Source organism: Oncorhynchus keta, chromosome 34 (assembly GCF_023373465.1).
Source record: "Oncorhynchus keta strain PuntledgeMale-10-30-2019 chromosome 34, Oket_V2, whole genome shotgun sequence".
Classification (NCBI taxonomy): Eukaryota; Metazoa; Chordata; class Actinopteri; order Salmoniformes; family Salmonidae; genus Oncorhynchus; species Oncorhynchus keta.
Genome location: NC_068454.1, coordinates 14,297,693 through 14,313,257, shown reverse-complemented (window position 1 = coordinate 14,313,257; position 15,565 = coordinate 14,297,693). Strand labels below are relative to the sequence as shown.

General features: G+C 44.8%; 1 protein-coding gene across 7 annotated transcripts in view; it reads left to right on the top strand.

The window, feature by feature from the left end:
- The window catches only part of LOC118366765 (interleukin-1 receptor accessory protein-like 1-B), a 580,901-nt gene that overhangs the window by 539,279 nt on the left and 26,057 nt on the right, over positions 1–15,565 (top strand). For all 7 annotated transcript variants that reach the window (XM_052493220.1, XM_052493224.1, XM_052493222.1 and 4 more), the window contains exon 7: positions 2,109–2,244. In XM_052493220.1, coding sequence (XP_052349180.1) covers positions 2,109–2,244 — 136 coding nt within the window. The remainder of the gene's footprint in view (positions 1–2,108; positions 2,245–15,565) is intronic.

Sequence of the window (15,565 nt, the reverse complement as noted above, 5' to 3'; positions counted from 1 at the left end):
GACAGTGACTTGGTGTTTGTTCCGACGTGCCAAGGGGGACTGGACCAGTATGACAGTGACTTAGTGTTTGTTCCGACGTGCCAAGGGGACTGTACCAGTATGACAGTGACTTAGTGTTTGTTCCGACGTGCCAAGGGGGACTGTACCAGTATGACAGTGACTTAGTGTTTGTTCCGACGTGCCAAGGGGGACTGTACCAGTATGACAGTGACTTAGTGTTTGTTCCAACATGCCAAGGGGACTGTACCAGTATGACAGTGACTTAGTGTTTGTTCCGACGTGCCAAGAGGGACTGTACCAGTATGACAGTGACTTAGTGTTTGTTCCGACGTGCCAAGAGGGACTGTACCAGTATGACAGTGACTTAGTGTTTGTTCCGACATGCCAAGAGGGACTGTACCAGTATGACAGTGACTTAGTGTTTGTTCCGACGTGCCAAGGGGACTGTACCAGTATGACAGTGACTTAGTGTTTGTTCCGACGTGCCAAGGGGGACTGTACCAGTATGACAGTGACTTAGTGTTTGTTCCGACGTGCCAAGGGGGACTGTACCAGTATGACAGTGACTTAGTGTTTGTTCCGACGTGCCAGGGGGACTGTACCAGTATGACAGTGACTTAGTGTTTGTTCCGACGTGCCAAGGGGGACTGTACCAGTATGACAGTGACTTAGTGTTTGTTCCGACGTGCCAAGGGGGACTGTACCAGTATGACAGTGACTTAGTGTTTGTTCCGACGTGCCAAGGGGGACTGTACCAGTATGACAGTGACTTAGTGTTTGTTCCGACGTGCCAAGGGGGACTGTACCAGTATGACAGTGACTTAGTGTTTGTTCCGACGTGCCAAGGGGGACTGTACCAGTATGACAGTGACTTAGTGTTTGTTCCGACGTGCCAAGGGGGACTGTACCAGTATGACAGTGACTTAGTGTTTGTTCCGACGTGCCAAGGGGACTGTACCAGTATGACAGTGACTTAGTGTTTGTTCCGACGTGCCAAGGGGGACTGTACCAGTATGACAGTGACTTAGTGTTTGTGCCAAGGGGACCGACAGTGACTTAGTGCCAAGGGGGACTGTACCAGTATGACAGTGACTTAGTGTTTGTTCCGACGTGCCAAGGGGGACTGTACCAGTATGACAGTGACTTAGTGTTTGTTCCGACGTGCCAAGGGGGACTGTACCAGTATGACAGTGACTTAGTGTTTGTTCCGACGTGCCAAGGGGGACTGTACCAGTATGACAGTGACTTAGTGTTTGTTCCGACGTGCCAAGGGGGACTGTACCAGTATGACAGTGACTTAGTGTTTGTTCCGACGTGCCAAGGGGGACTGTACCAGTATGACAGTGACTTAGTGTTTGTTCCGACGTGCCAAGAGGGACTGTACCCGTATGACAGTGACTTAGTGTTTGTTCCGACGTGCCAAGGGGGAGTGTACCCGTATGACAGTGACTTAGTGTTTGTTCCGACGTGCCAAGGGGACTGTACCAGTATGACAGTGACTTAGTGTTTGTTCCGACGTGCCAAGGGGGACTGTACCAGTATGACAGTGACTTAGTGTTTGTTCCGACGTGCCAAGGGGGACTGTACCAGTATGACAGTGACTTAGTGTTTGTTCCGACGTGCCAAGGGGGAGTGTACCAGTATGACAGTGACTTAGTGTTTGTTCCGATGTGCCAAGGGGGAGTGTACCAGTATGACAGTGACTTAGTGTTTGTTCCGACGTGCCAAGGGGGACTGTACCAGTATGACAGTGACTTAGTGTTTGTTCCGACGTGCCAAGAGGGACTGTACCAGTATGACAGTGACTTAGTGTTTGTTCGGTGACTTTGTACTATTTGTACACAGTGAAACATCTAGGTAAGATCTTGGGTGTCTAGGTTTAGCTGTTACATACCTACATAGCCATAGATAAGACTTGAAGTGTTGATGTCTTCATCCCATTCACAATACGACCCCAAGGCAACCGAAGGTGCCGGTTAGCTCTCTCTACTGCTAACTATTTGTAGAAAACTATTCCAGATCTCCTATTTCTCTACGTACAGCAGACTACTAATGTCTGTGTTGAAGGATTGTGAAGAATAATAGTGTGCTATTTCCTGTCTCCACAGGAAGTGCCCTGAACCTGACGTGTAGAGCATTCTTTGGCTACAGCGGGTCGGCGGTCAGTCCTCTCGTCTATTGGATGAAGGGAGAGAAGTTCATCGAGGACCTGGATGAGGAGAGAGTCGAAGAGAGCGAAATCAAGTGAGACACATGGTGGTTTTACTCCTCTCACTTCTAATGTAGTAACCATGTGACCTAATATGTGATCATAGTCACTCTGATACGATTAGGATGAATACATTGTAACTATGGAATTGTGCTCAAAATATGAATCCTTAAATATGAATCCTGTAGACAATATTATCTATACTAACACAGTACACAGTTCAACTGGACTGATTAATAGATACATCACACAGAAACACACAACTATATCACCAGACTCCATTGGATACTGTAGTAGACCATACTATGATGTAATACTTCAAGTACAAAGCCTTAGATGAGCTATTCAGTGGCGTGACCAGGGGGTGGTCCACGGCACCCCTGAAATCTTATTGGCCACCCAAGTGGCCCCCCTTGGGATTCTGAGATCTGATAGGTCGTCTCTGAATATATTGATATTTTTTACCAAGACAGCAAGACTTATCAGTCACCGGAGACATGTAATATTATTTTCCGCCAGACAGCATCTCATACATGGGCTACAGGTGCAAAGACAGAGGGGCGCTTTAATTCTGATGAATTTAAGGAAAATCATGAAACACGGATAAACATGAATGATAATAATTGTATACGTTTGTTTCTTTTTTTATTGTTGCACTTTTGTCTTCCCTTGGTATCCATGAATAGACCCCGCTGTGTACACGTTATGGTGTTTGTAATAGATGTCCCTTTCCATTCGAATGGCGGGTGCACAGTGCACTGTTTGCACACGACACTGGAGCTATTCTCTAAACTGTCTCTGAACACGACACTGGAGCTATTCTCTAAACTGTCTCTGAACACGACACTGGAGCTATTCTCTAAACTGTCTCTGAACACGACACTGGAGCTATTCTCTAAACTGTCTCTGAACACGACACTGGAGCTATTCTCTAAACTGTCTCTGAACACGACACTGGAGCTATTCTCTAAACTGTCTCCGAACACGACACTGGAGCTATTCTCTAAACTGTCTCTGAACACGTCACTGGAGCTATTCTCTAAACTGTCTCTGAACACGACACTGGAGCTATTCTCTAAACTGTCTCTGAACACGACACTGGAGCTATTCTCTAAACTGTCTCCGAACACGTCACTGGAGCTATTCTCTAAACTGTCTCCGAACACGACACTGGAGCTATTCTCTAAACTGTCTCTGAACACGACACTGGAGCTATTCTCTAAACTGTCTCCGAACACGACACTGGAGCTATTCTCTAAACTGTCTCCGAACACGTCACTGGAGCTATTCTCTAAACTGTCTCTGAACACGACACTGGAGCTATTCTCTAAACTGTCTCTGAACACGACACTGGAGCTATTCTCTAAACTGTCTCTGAACACGACACTGGAGCTATTCTCTAAACGGTCTCCGAACACGTCACTGGAGCTATTCTCTAAACGGTCTCCGAACACGACACTGGAGCTATTCTCTAAACTGTCTCCGAACACGACACTGGAGCTATTCTCTAAACTGTCTCCGAACACGACACTGGAGCTATTCTCTAAACTGTCTCCGAACACGACACTGGAGCTATTCTCTAAACGGTCTCCGAACACGTCACTGGAGCTATTCTCTAAACGGTCTCCGAACACGTCACTGGAGCTAATCTCTAAACTGTCTCTGAACACGACACTGGAGCTATTCTCTAAACTGTCTCTGAACACGACACTGGAGCTATTCTCTAAACTGTCTCTGAACACGTCACTGGAGCTATTCTCTAAACTGTCTCTGAACACGACACTGGAGCTATTCTCTAAACTGTCTCTGAACACGTCACTGGAGCTATTCTCTAAACTGTCTCTGAACACGTCACTGGAGCTATTCTCTAAACTGTCTCTGAACACGACACTGGAGCTATTCTCTAAACTGTCTCTGAACACGACACTGGAGCTATTCTCTAAACTGTCTCTGAACACGACACTGGAGCTATTCTCTAAACTGTCTCTGAACACGACACTGGAGCTATTCTCTAAACTGTCTCTGAACACGACACTGGAGCTATTCTCTAAACTGTCTCTGAACACGACACTGGAGCTATTCTCTAAACTGTCTCTGAACACGACACTGGAGCTATTCTCTAAACTGTCTCCGAACACGTCACTGGAGCTATTCTCTAAACTGTCTCTGAACACGACACTGGAGCTATTCTCTAAACTGTCTCTGAACACGACACTGGAGCTATTCTCTAAACTGTCTCTGAACACGACACTGGAGCTATTCTCTAAACTGTCTCTGAACACTACACTGGAGCTATTCTCTAAACTGTCTCTGAACACGACACTGGAGCTATTCTTTAACCTCTTAGTCCGCCCCAAACTGTACAGCCTCAAGCTTATTACCTGAACACGATTTCTAAAATTGCAAATGAAATGAAATAAATATGCCTGCCCTCAAGCTTATCCTTTTCTTAAAACTCAGATTTTCAAAATATGCTTTAGAACCAGAGAAAATCAATAATTTGTGTAAGAGTGGTGATAGCTAGCTTAGCATTTAGCGTTAGCATTTAGCACGCAACATATTCACAAAAACCAGCAAAGGGATCAAATAAAATAATTTACCTTTGAAGAATTGCAGGTGTTTCAATGAGGAGACTCTCAGTTACATAGCAGATGTCCAGTTTTTCCTGAAAGATGCTTGTGTAGGACACACGTTCCGTTTGTTACTATGCATTTGGAGAAACTAACCTCAGTCACCTCTCGAACTTTTTATTAACTCCATAATATCGACTGAAACATGGAAAACGTTGTTTGAATCAATCCTCAAGGTGTTTTGTCATATATCTCTTCATTGAAATGCCGTCCCTGGAAGCTGCATTCTGATTCGGATGGAAAAATACTGGTATGCTGACTTTTGCGCACCAATTTCCACGCAGACACGGGACACTTGTAATTGTAGTCTCTATGGTCAATCTTCCAATGATATGCCTACAAATACGTCACAATGCTGCAGACACCTGGGGGAAACGATAGGAAGTGTCCGTTCATTCCTGTCGCATTCACAGCCATATAAGGCGATCATAGAAAACGTGCCTCCAGAAATCCTGTTCTGCTCAAACATCTTGGTTTTGCCTGTAGATTTTGTTCTATGGCACTCACAGTGAAAATCTTTGCAGTTCTGGAAACGTCAAGTGTCTTCTTTCCAAAACTATCAATTCCAGCTGGAGCATCTTTTCGTGACAAAATATTGCGCTAAAAACGGGCACGTCTTTTTATCCAAAAATGAAATACTGCCCCTATAGGACTAACAGGCTAAACTGTCTCTGAACACGACACTGGAGCTATTCTCTAAACTGTCTCTGAACACGTCACTGGAGCTATTCTCTAAACTGTCTCTGAACACGTCACTGGAGCTATTCTCTAAACTGTCTCTGAACACGACACTGGAGCTATTCTCTAAACTGTCTCTGAACACTACACTGGAGCTGTTCTCTAAACTGTCTCTGAACACGTCACTGGAGCTATTCTCTAAACTGTCTCCGAACACGACACTGGAGCTATTCTCTAAACTGTCTCCGAACACGTCACTGGAGCTATTCTCTAAACTGTCTCCGAACACGACACTGGAGCTATTCTCTAAACTGTCTCCGAACACGTCACTGGAGCTATTCTCTAAACTGTCTCCGAACACGACACTGGAGCTATTCTCTAAACTGTCTCCGAACACGACACTGGAGCTATTCTCTAAACACGTCACTGGAGCTATTCTCTAAACTGTCTCTGAACACGACACTGGAGCTATTCTCTAAACTGTCTCTGAACACGACACTGGAGCTATTCTCTAAACTGTCTCTGAACACGACACTGGAGCTATTCTCTAAACTGTCTCTGAACACTACACTGGAGCTGTTCTCTAAACTGTCTCCGAACACGACACTGGAGCTATTCTCTAAACTGTCTGAACACGTCACTGGAGCTATTCTCTAAACTGTCTCTGAACACGTCACTGGAGCTATTCTCTAAACCAGGGGTGTCAAACTCATTTCGCATCGTGGGCCACATACGGCCTAGGAGATGTCAAGTGGGCAGGACCATTAAAATTATACCATACTCTGCTATAAATAACCAAAATATCATGTCTTTCCTTTGTTTTGGTGTAAAGAAGCACAAGAACATTAGGAAAATATTGAAATTTAATGAACTATCCTTTTACAAAACATTTCATGAAACACCTCATATTTCCTTAGACAAATGTGCAATTTACTTTTATCATTCACAAATATGCATTGCAACTGATCCCACTGATTGTACAAAGGCACAAAACTTTAATTGGTACTGAAAAACATAGTAATGCACTTTAAGATTAAATGAGACTTTTAAAGAAAGGAATTTTTAAACCACTTACACATACGCATATAAAATCTAAATGTAATCCCTGCGTACACCTTACAAACTAAGGAGAGTGATTTTAAATGTGTAATGAAGAAAGTGTTCGCCTGTCCTGTAAATCTGTAAACTTCATACATGAAACATACATACACATACAATACATACTGAACATTTATGGAGTTGTATGAACAGTAGAATTCCATCACACAACTTTTGTTTTGAAGCTGCTGACTAACATTAAAGTGCACATTTTTTAAATCACCACAGTAAGGATTCATCTTCACAGAGCTGTATTCTTTCAATGCAAACAGTATCTAAGGCAGCATTTTAAAGGTGTTAGTCTAGTCTGGACTTGTATTTGTACCTGAAACTTGGCATCTTTTGGCCTGTACAAGTGCATCAACACCAGGTGTCATGTCCTGACTAGCTGTCACTTTCAGAATGTCATTTAAGTGCTTGTTTGTGAGCCTTGAACGCATTTTTGTTTTATTGATATTCATCACTGAGAAAATTTGTTCACAAAGGTAGGTTGTCCCAAACATGCACAAAATTTTAGCAGCCAGGGCTGTTAATTTGGGGTACCCTGGTAGTAGATACTGATAAAATCTGTCCAGACCTACAGAGGCAAATTTGCCCTTCAAATCTGCCGAGTATTCCTCGTCAGGCTAATATTGGCAAAAGCTTGTCGCTTCTCGGGACATACAAGTTCAGCCGCCTTCATCATGCATCGTTTAACAAAGTCACCGTCGGAATACGGCTTCGATGCTAATGCTATTTCGCTAGCAATTAGGTAGCTGGTTTACCGCTGCTTCACTGACTTCTCGGCTCTGGATGAAAGTTGACTGCTGTTTCCTCAGACCCGCCAGCAACGTTAATCTTATCTCTTCTCAGTTGTCCTTGCAAGCCGTCATATTTTTCGCTGTGATGAGTCTCAGTGGCGTCGAATATTATATTCCTTCAATACCGAAACTTGTTGCAAACACACCAAGCACAAAGGTTTTCCGTGCATCTCTGTAAATAAATAGGACGTGGTCCATTTTTCTTTGAAAATTCTACACTCCTTATCTACTTTTCTCCGTTTGGATAACGACATTTTGGCTAATGATATTAACAACGTCGTAACAAGCAGCAGATGGCGCATTGATACCGTCTGCTGTTTTCAGTCTGTCTCAGTGATGCGGCTTGTCTTCTACTCTGATGGAAAGAGTGCGCCCCTTAGCGGATAATCCATGAATTGCAGCGAATTAAAAATATTAATTCCATGTCTTTTATGCATTTTTTCCACTTTCAAATTATCCTGCGGGCCTGATCGAACCTCCTTGGGGCCGGTTCCCTATGTTTGACACCCTGCTCTAAACTGTCATATCTAGCTGCTAATTATTCCCTTTGCAAGCCAACGCAGGCAGGAATGCAGGCAGGCAGGAATGCAGGTAGGCAGGAATGCAGACAGGCATGTAAGCAGGCAGGCAGATATGCAGGCAGATATGCAGGCAGGAATGCAGGCAGGAATGCAGGCAGGAATGCAGGCAGGAATGCAGGCAGGAATGCAGGCAGGCAGGAATGCAGGCAGGCAGGAATGCAGGCAGGAATGCAGGCAGGCAGGTAAACCCAGTCTGTTCTGTTGCTCCTACTATTACTATCACACCTCTTTAACACACCAGTCTATCAGGTGTCTGTATGTATGTAACATAGACAATAACCCACGAACCACAATACAAACAGGCTACCTAAATATGGTTCGCAATCAGAGACAATGACATACACCTGCCATTGATTGATAACCATATCAGGCCAAAACACATAGAAACAGACCAACTAGACATGCAACATAGAATGCCCACTCATATCACACCCTGACCAAACAAAACATAGAAACAAACAACGCAAATAATGGTCAGAATGTGACACTACCACCACTACCCTGTCCCTCATTACCGTCACTACCCTCTCCCTCACTACCCTCTCCCTCACTACCTTCACTACCCTCTCCCTCAATACCCTCTCCCTCACTACCTTCACTACCCTCTCTCACTACCCTCTCCCTTGCTACCGTCACTACCTTCTCCCTCAATACCCTTTCCCTCACTACCACCATTACCCTCTACCTCATTACCCACTACCTCACTACTGTCATTACCCACTACCTCACTACCGTCACTAGCCTCTCCCTCACTACCGTCACTAGCCTCTCCCTCACTACCGTCACTAGCCTCTCCCGCACTACCGTCACTACCCTCTACCTCACTACTGTCACTACCTCTCCCTCACTACCGTCACTACCCTCGACTTCACTACCATCACTATCCATTCCCTCACTATTGTCACTACGCTATACCTCCCTACCGACACTACCCTCTCCCTCAATACCCTTTCCCTCACTACCACCATTACCCTCTACCTCATTAGCCACTACCTCACTACTGTCACAACCCTCTCCCTCACTACCGTCACTACCCTCTCCCTCACTACTGACACTACCCTCTCCCTCACTACCTCACTACCCTCTCCCTCACTACCGTCACTACCCTCTACCTCACTACCCTCACCACCCTCACTACCCTCGACTTCACTACCATCACTATCCATTCCCTCACTATTGTCACTACGCTCTACCTCCCTACCGACACTACCCTCTCCCTCAATACCCTTTCCCTCACTACCACCATTACCCTCTACCTCATTAGCCACTACCTCACTACTGTCACTACCCTCTCCCTCACTACCGTCACTACCCTCTCCCTCACTACTGACACTACCCTCTCCCTCACTACCTCACTACCCTCTCCCTCACTACCGTCACTACCCTCTACCTCACTACCCTCACCACCCTCTACCTCACTGCCCTCACTACCGTCACTACCCTCTACCTTACTACCGTCACTACTGTCTACCTCACTATCGTCACTACCCTCTCCCTCACAATCATTACTACCCTCTACCTCACTACCCTCTCCCTCACTATCATCACTACCCTCTACCTCACTACAGTCACTACCCTCTCCCTCATTACCGTCACTATCCATTCCCTCACTATTGTCACTACCCTCTACCTTACTACCGTCACTACCCTCTACCTCACCACGGTCACTACCCTCTACCTCACTACCGTCACTATCCATTCCCTCACTATTGTCACTACCCTCTACCTCACTACCGACAATACCCTCTTCCTCACTATCGTCCCTACCCTCTTCCTTACTACCCTCTACCTCACTATCGTCACTACCATCTATCCCACTACCCTCTCCCTCACTATCGTCACTACCCTCTCCCTCACAATCATTACTACCCTCTACCTCACTACCCTCTCCCTCACTATCATCACTACCCTCTACCTCACTACAGTCACTACCCTCTCCCTCATTACCGTCACTACCCTCTACCTCACCACCGTCACTACCCTCTACCTCACTACCGTCACTATCCATTCTCTCACTATTGTCACTACCCTCTACCTCACTACTGACAATACCCTCTTCCTCACTATCGTCACTACCCTCTTCCTTACTACCCTCTACCTCACTATCGTCACTACCCTCTACCCCACAACCCTCTCCCTCACTATCGTCACTACCCTCTACCCCACTACCCTCTTCCTCACTATCGTCACTACCCTCTTCCTTACTACCCTCTCCCTCACTATCGTCACTACCCTCTACCCCACTACCCTCTCCCTCACTATCGTCACTACCCTCTCCCTCACTACCGACACTACCATCTACCTCACTACTAACACAACCCTCTACCTCACTACCCTCTCCCTCACTATCGTCACTACTCTCTACCTCACTATCGTCACTACCCTCTCCCTCACTATCGTCACTACTCTCTTCCTCACTACCGTCTCTACCCTCTCCCTCACTATCGTCACTACTCTCTTCCTCACTACTGTCTCTACCCTCTCCCTCACTATCGTCACTACCCTCTACCTCACGACCCTCTCCCTCACAATCATTACTACCCTCTACCTCACTACCCTCTCCCTCACTATCGTCACCACCCTCTCCCTCACTACCCTCTCCCTCACTATCGTCACTACTCTCTACCTCACTATCGTCACTACCCTCTCCCTCACTATCGTCACTACTCTCTTCCTCACTACCGTCTCTACCCTCTCCCTCACTATCGGCACTACCCTCTACCTCACTACCCTCTCCCTCACTATCATCACTAGCCTCTACCTCACGACCCTCTCCCTCACAATCATTACTACCCTCTACCTCACTACCCTTTCCCTCACTATCATCACTAGCCTCTATCTCACTACCCTCTCCCTCACTATCATCACTACCCTCTACCTCACTATCGTCACTACCCTCTACCTCACTACCCTCTCCCTCACTATCGTCACTACCCTCTACCTCACTACCGACACAACCCTCTTCCTCACTATATTCACTACCCTCTACCTCACGACCCTCTCTACCCTCTCCCTCACTATCGTCACTACCCTCTACCTCACTACCCTCTCGCTCACTATCGTCACTACCCTCTCCCTCACTACCTCACTACCCTCACTACCGACACTACCCTCTCCCTCACTATCGTCACTACCCTCTACCCCACTACCCTCTCCCTCACTATCGTCACTACCCTCGCCCTCACTACCCTCACTACCCTCTACCTCACTACCCTCACTACCGACACTACCATCTACCTCACTACTGACACAACCCTCTACCTCACTACCCTCTCCCTCACTACCGCCACTACTCTCTACCTCACTACCGTCTCTACCTTCCCCCTCAATATCGTCACTACCCTCTCCCTCACTATCGTCACTACTCTCTACCTCACTATCGTCACTACTCTCTTCCTCACTACCGTCTCTACCCTCTCCCTCACTATCGTCACTACCCTCTACCTCACTACCCTTTCCCTCACTATCGTCACTACTCTCTACCTCACTACCGTCACTACCCTCTCCCTCACTGAACGTAGAGGAATGCAGATGGACTAGGGGAGGGAGGGAGGGCTTGTGTTTTGGTTTTGTGGGTAGAATCAGGTACAGAGCTCAGTTTTAAGGTTAGCAATCTTCCTCTCCCTCTCTCTCCCCCCTTTCTCTGTCCGTCTCTCTCTCTAAGATTCTCTTTCTCCTCAACTGAAGGGCTATATCTCTTTAATAATGCAGCCAGATATTTCATTCTGTGGATCAATAATGTATTTGATCATGTATTCTTTATTGTCCATGCAGCCTTTACCCCAGGCCTGCTCTGATCCTCTCACAGCCCAGACTTTACTCCCCTGATCACTCCACACAGCCTTAATGGGATAGACACACTCATTACTATCAAACAGAAAGGGAGTAGCCAAGGGAGGGGTAGGACGAGAGGGGGGATGAGAAGATGTACACAAAGTAGGAGATGGAGAGGTTTAAAAGTTAGAAGGGGTTAGGATTTGGGGAAAAGTTCAACATGTTTAATGTTTACTGTTAATTTTGTATTCTTTATTTAACTTTTGATTATTATCTATTTCACTTGCTTTGGCAATGTAAACAAACATTTCCCATGCCAATAAAGCCCTTAAAAGAGAGAGAGAGAGAGAGAGAGAGAGAGAGAGAGAGAGAGGGAGAGACTTCTCAAATGGTTAGCAACTTGTAAACATTACCAAATAAATGTAAAGTTATAACACGTAATTATGCTTCAGCCATGCAGCCAAAGTATATTCCATTCCACTGCTACAGGGATGTGGATCTGTTACCAAGGTTTCGCCTACCACCCACACTCTCCTGGCCTGTCCATTACTAATGCATCAGCAACCTCAGCCCATAGAACCCAGGGAACCCACCAGGGTTATATTTAAACAACCCAACCTATTGATTCTGACTAGTTCCATTTCTATTAAAACGCAAGTCCATAAACTCTCATTTGCATCGCAGATGGCAACAGGGCTGTTGTTGTTTTCATAGCATGCATGGTTGGGCATTAGCAGCGGGGCTGTGTGTGTGTGTGTGTGTGTGTGTGTGTGTGTGTGTGTGTGTGTGTGTGTGTGTGTGTGTGTGTGTGTGTGTGTGTGTGTGTGTGTGTGTGTGTGTGTGTGTGTGTGTGTGTGTGTGTGTGTGTGTGTGTGTGTGTGTGTGTGTGTGTGTGTGTGTGTGTGTGTGTGTGTGTGTGTGTGTGTGATTAAAACATTTGCCCAACCAATCTGCCTCAGAATTATCAATGGGGTATTGAGGTCGTTTACTTCTGTTCATACCGGGTTCTCAGGTGGGCTTTGGATGAAATAAAGGTAATGAATACATTTTTAGTTGATCAGTTAAGTGAGCAGAATCCGCATTCACTGGCTTTACTAATGAGGAAGTGAGGAGCTGTTGGAAGAATAGTGCATTTTGTTCAGGAGGAGATTTTACTCCAGCGAGCCTGAACCAGATCTGTTTGTGCTGTCTTGCCAGCTCCTGTGATCATTGTCACACACAAGACAGAGAGTCTAGACTAGAACCCCAACAGAGTCGTAATTAAAATCTCTTGTTGATGTTTGCCTCATCCAGGGGTTAAGATACAATCAGCCACAGCAAGTCCAGTCCCATTAGATCCCCATCTAACTTCCATTCACATTCCCTTGGCCTGTTTGGTCTGGGTAGAAGTTGCCCATTGAGCACAGATCTAGGATCAGCTTACCCTCTCCAGATGCTGTTTTATTATCTCCCTCTCCCTATCTCCCTATCTCTTTCTCCTCAGTGCTCACTTGTAGTACATAGGCTACACATTAATGCACATACAGACACAGTTTCACACACACACTCTCTTTCTCTCGTTCTCTCACACGCAAACACACTTTCTCAAACACTCTTTCACTCTCTCTCCCTCTTTCCCTCGTGCGTGCCTCTGTGCTGAGGGTGCTTTAAAAGTAGGCTAAGTAGTTGTATGTGAAGAACGAGGGAGCATCATGACTCCCTTCTCTCCTCCGCCAGCCTACAACAACTCAGCAGGGGAAACTCGTTTACTTTATGGAATATTACTTTCTCTCCTTCCGCTCAGTTTCCATGGCAGCTGCTATAAAAACATTATCTTCCCGATATCATTATTTGGTTTTTTTCCTCCAAGGAAGAAACATATGGCATGAGATTAGTTTCTTTATTCTGTAAATGTGTCTACCACGATCCGTGTGTATATTCATCATAACTAACAATCCGTGCATATATTCAACAAATGAACTGTGAATATCTTAAAATATTTAGTAAATAAAACCAGAATCTGTAAATATCTTAAAATATTTCACAAATTAAGCCATAAATCACAGATAAATCTATGATCTGAAAATAGATTCAATATAGCTCACAAATAAAACTGCAATTATAACAAATGTTCAGAAATCCCTAACATTTACAACTGTGGAATATGCATTTGCGCATTCAAAAAGTGCTTGTGGATGTATTCTGTGTTTACAGAATTTCTAGAACTGTTTTTCGCCTGTTGATGTATTACAATCCACAAATGTGGCTTCAGATGAGAGTCGGCTATCTCCATTCATTGGGATCATCTTTGTGTGATGACATCAGAGTGATGACATCATGGCTGTGTCCTTCTTGGTAGAACGCTTTTTAGCTAGAAGTAGTGTAACGTGTGCGCCGGGTGGCAGGAAACAGGTGCAGAAGTTGAGTATAATAATGAATAAATGCAGATGAACAAAACATGAGAAGTGTACAGAACGTGAGAGAAAACAATACTATCTAGTGACTGATGTCTACTGAGGGATAAATAAAGGGGTATAATCAAGGAAATAATGATGTCCAGGTGTGCGTTATGATGGGAAGCAGGTGAGCGTAATCATGGTTGCCAGGACCGGTGGTTGGTAGACCGGTGACATCGAGCGGCATGACAAAAAGTTCATGAAATGTGAGTTTAACGTTTATTTATTTAGCAAATTATGTTAATATTTGAATTAATGACTTTCAGAAGAATGCTAAATTTAACCATTGGGGCATGCAACCCCGAGTGTGTGCTTTCGCCCACTTGCCAAGCTAGCTAATGTAAGGTGATCTTGTCACCTGAATTTCTTTTGTTTTTAATCAGATAACGTAAACGCGTACATTGCCTTGGTCCGTACAATTGCCCTTATTTTAGCACCCCAAAAACCTAATACTTCCAGATCAACTAATGTCAATACCATTGTAAAGCACAATTTCTCCCCTTTCCAAAATAATCAATTACATGACCTAAACACTGCCTTTTTCTGCATAATTCAAACAGGCAATGAGCCCCGTCTGGTCTTTTTTTTAAATGGAGGTTGGGGAGCGAAACTAATGCGTGATAGTGAGAAGGAGAGATGTCATGTGGGAAAATTGCTTTTTTTTCATCGATCTGTCCAACTTATCACCTTATTGCCTCTAAAATGTAAATAAAACACTATAAAGAGTTTATATAATGTGTCATTACATACATATTTGTGTCGAATTTGAATCTGTTTTTTAGAGCAGTGTTAGTGATCTTAGAAGTAAACAGTGGCTTTGAGAATGATGATCGCATGCAATGATGATGCAAAAAATGACTAGGTATCCCCCCTCACCCCAATCACTGTCCATTTCTTGTTTTTAAAGGATGAGTGAAGTGCAACACCTGGTGGAGAAAGATTATAAGGCAGAAATAGTTGTTTTATGTGAGGGTCTGTTTAAAAATAAAAAAAACTTTTCTCCAATACTATAGAGCCATAACCATGTCGATCAACGCTTGAATAGAAACCTAGTTCACACCCCCGATTTTGAAGTCAACACAGTCGCTACAGTCCCATTAGTTTTATTTGCAGCCTTGTTTGAATGTTGCAGTTGCGCACATTTGTACGGAATGGGGTGAGTTTAAGTTAATGTTGCAATTTCTTACCACCACACCAGTTGAGAGAGTGACGTGATCTGTCAAATAATCAATTTCCCTGAAAGAATTGATTGAAACATTTCTCATTAGCTTACTAGCCAGATCACCAATTAAGGGTTTTAAAACTGAGCGGTTCTTCATAATTGACACATTTCTGAATGAACAATTTCATAGTAAGTTTA